Source organism: Galeopterus variegatus, unplaced genomic scaffold (genome assembly GCF_000696425.1).
Source record: "Galeopterus variegatus unplaced genomic scaffold, G_variegatus-3.0.2 Scaffold1023, whole genome shotgun sequence".
NCBI classification, from domain to species: Eukaryota; Metazoa; Chordata; class Mammalia; order Dermoptera; family Cynocephalidae; genus Galeopterus; species Galeopterus variegatus.
Window position 1 is genome coordinate 356,484 of NW_007727134.1, and position 2,704 is coordinate 359,187.

Here is a 2,704-nt window from a genome sequence, read left to right on the forward strand (position 1 = left end):
TACACAAAATGACTTCACAAATCCCTTGCTTAATTTCTGCTCTACGAATTCCAACATCATTACCAGTAACAGGAGCCACCATATAGTTCATACTGGAAGGTCTTGCTACCAACTGCTAACAAAAACACACATAATGTGTCAATATTTAGAAACACTCATTGAAAAAATCTATGATAATTACCTAGAACATGCTCAATTGTGGTTTTCCAAAAGTAATCTGCAAATAATTTCCTTCAGATAAAGTTTGATTTCTGCAAAAACGACACTGGTGTGGTGTTTTGTTTTGTTTTGTTTACTAATTCCTCAGGTAACTTATTTCTACATTTATCATCTCCAATAGATTCAATGACTTACCATCTGTCTGTTACTCACTGGCTTTTCTTAATCTCGAATGTATTATCCTTGAACTTAAAGGTTATATTATATGTACTCTTGAAACACACATTTTTCCAGAGGGTTCTTTTACATGGTATGATCTTTGATAATCTGGTTATCCTTTCAGAGTTTCTATAAAAGGAATAACATTCTCACCTCACAGTGTTATTGTGAGGATTAAAAGAAAAGTGCATGTCTTATAGGCCCTGGAACATGTAAGTCAGCTGAATATTATTTCTCATCCCCTTTAAAAGACAATGAGGGAAGAACTTTCCAAGGCTTCTGAATTGGAATTTGTGTATAGAAACAGATAAAAAGCTCTGGTCTGCCCATAAATTGTGATGCTCAGAGCAGCCGTGATAGGAAAGGAGAACCTCAGCTACGAAAACATCACAGATTGAAATTTTACTCATTCGGAATTCATGGTAATTCAACAGCATATTCTAAAGCTGACAGTTTTAACAGAAGAAACACACACACATACATACACAAATTACTATAACAGAAATCAGAACACAATACTAGTACTGTAAGAAATCACTTATGAAGGATTATGAAGGTTCAAAAGAAGAAATGATCACAGCTATAAAAGACACAGGAAAATCAGGTTTTGGGAGAGGAAAAGAAAAACTTAAAGAAGCAAATGAATTACTCAGTTTAGTTGGAATTCAAAATTACCATGAATTCTGAATAAGTAAATATTCTAAAGATGTCAGTCTAACAAGAGTAACACACACACATGTGCACACACACATACACACTCTACATACTACAGATCAGAACACAATTGCAGAAGAAATTACTTATGAAGGCATCTCAAGCAAAGCACCATGCTCACGCTGCACTGAGGTGACACAGACGTGAGATCAGGAAGGCTGAGGCAGCTAGAAATTGCTGAGACAGCTAGAAATTGCAGAGTCTGGAGAGGAGGGAGCTACACAAAGAAAGAGCTACAGAAATCTGCATAGGGATCCCCTTGAGTCTGCTGCTGAGTACTAATCCACGTACACATGAGGTGAGGCTCCACAAGGCCAGGCAAAGGACATTCAGGGAGCTACAGTAGTTTCCAGAGATGACACAGGGTTGGGAGATATTCAGGTACCCATCAGCCAGAGTAAAGGGTGCTCACTGTACACCCAGGGCATTCAGTAGAGACCCCAGAGTGGACACACTTTAATAATGGGGCTACCCTAGTCTTATAGATCTACCCCAACACAGTGTGAAGCAAGACTCAGAAGGATCAAACAGATCCATGTATAATTAACTGCCTACAAGAACAGGTACCAGCACTTAAGAATACAACAAATCTAACACCTAACAATGTAAAATTCACAATGTCCAGCTCCAATTAAAAAACAGGTGGCATGTGAACAGGCAAGAAAATGTAATCCATAATGAGAAGAAAAATCAGTCAACAAAAAGAGACTCAAAAATGATGCAGATCATGACATTACCAGACAAATCTTAAAATAACTACTACAAATATACTCAAAAATTTAAAGGAAATTATGAAATGAGGAAACTAAAGATATAAAAAAAGAACCAGATTTCTTTTACAAGGATGCCAGTACTACAGGATGGGGAAAAAATGGTTTCAGCCATTAATGGTGTTGAGAAAACTGGATATCCACATGCAACAGACTGAAACTGAATCCTTATCTTACCCCATACACATAAATGAACTCCAACTGGCTTAAATACTTAAATGTTAAGACCTAAAACCATAAAACTCCTAGAAGAAACCTTATGGAAAAGCTCCTTAACATTATCTTGTCAGTGACTGTTTGGATATGACACCGAAAGCACAGGCAAAAAAACCCAGTAAACAAGTGGGACTACATCAAACTAAAAACTTCTTCACAGCAAAGGGAACAATCAACAAAATGAAAAGGCAACCTACAGAATGGAAGAAAATGGTAAAGGGTTAATATTCATTATATATAAGGAACTCACAGAGCCCACGAGCAAAAACAAAAACAACAACAAAAAAATTACCCAATTTAAAAAATGAGCAAGACTTGAAGAGAGATTTTTCCAAAGAAGACATACAAAGGGCCAATGTATATGAAAAGGTATTCAACATTACCAATCATCAAAGAAATAACAAATCAAAACCACAATGAGATAGCCATCCTAATAGATTATGAGGTGATATTATTAAAAAGACAGGAGATAAATGGTGAGGGTGTGGAGAAAAAGGAACTCTTTTGAACTGTTGGTGGGAATTTTAAACAGTACAGCACCTATGGAAAACAGTATGAAGATCCTCAAAAAATTAAAAATAGAACTACCATATGATCCAGAAATCCCACTTCTGGGTATATACCCA

At 36.3% G+C, this 2,704-nt stretch overlaps 1 protein-coding gene across 1 annotated transcript in view; it reads right to left on the bottom strand.

Moving 5' to 3' along the window:
• LOC103591750 (syntenin-1-like) overlaps positions 1–2,704 on the bottom strand; it is a 29,977-nt gene that overhangs the window by 2,675 nt on the left and 24,598 nt on the right. Inside the window, exon 5 of the mRNA XM_008574264.1 lies at positions 4–115. Coding sequence (XP_008572486.1) covers positions 4–115 — 112 coding nt within the window. The remainder of the gene's footprint in view (positions 1–3; positions 116–2,704) is intronic.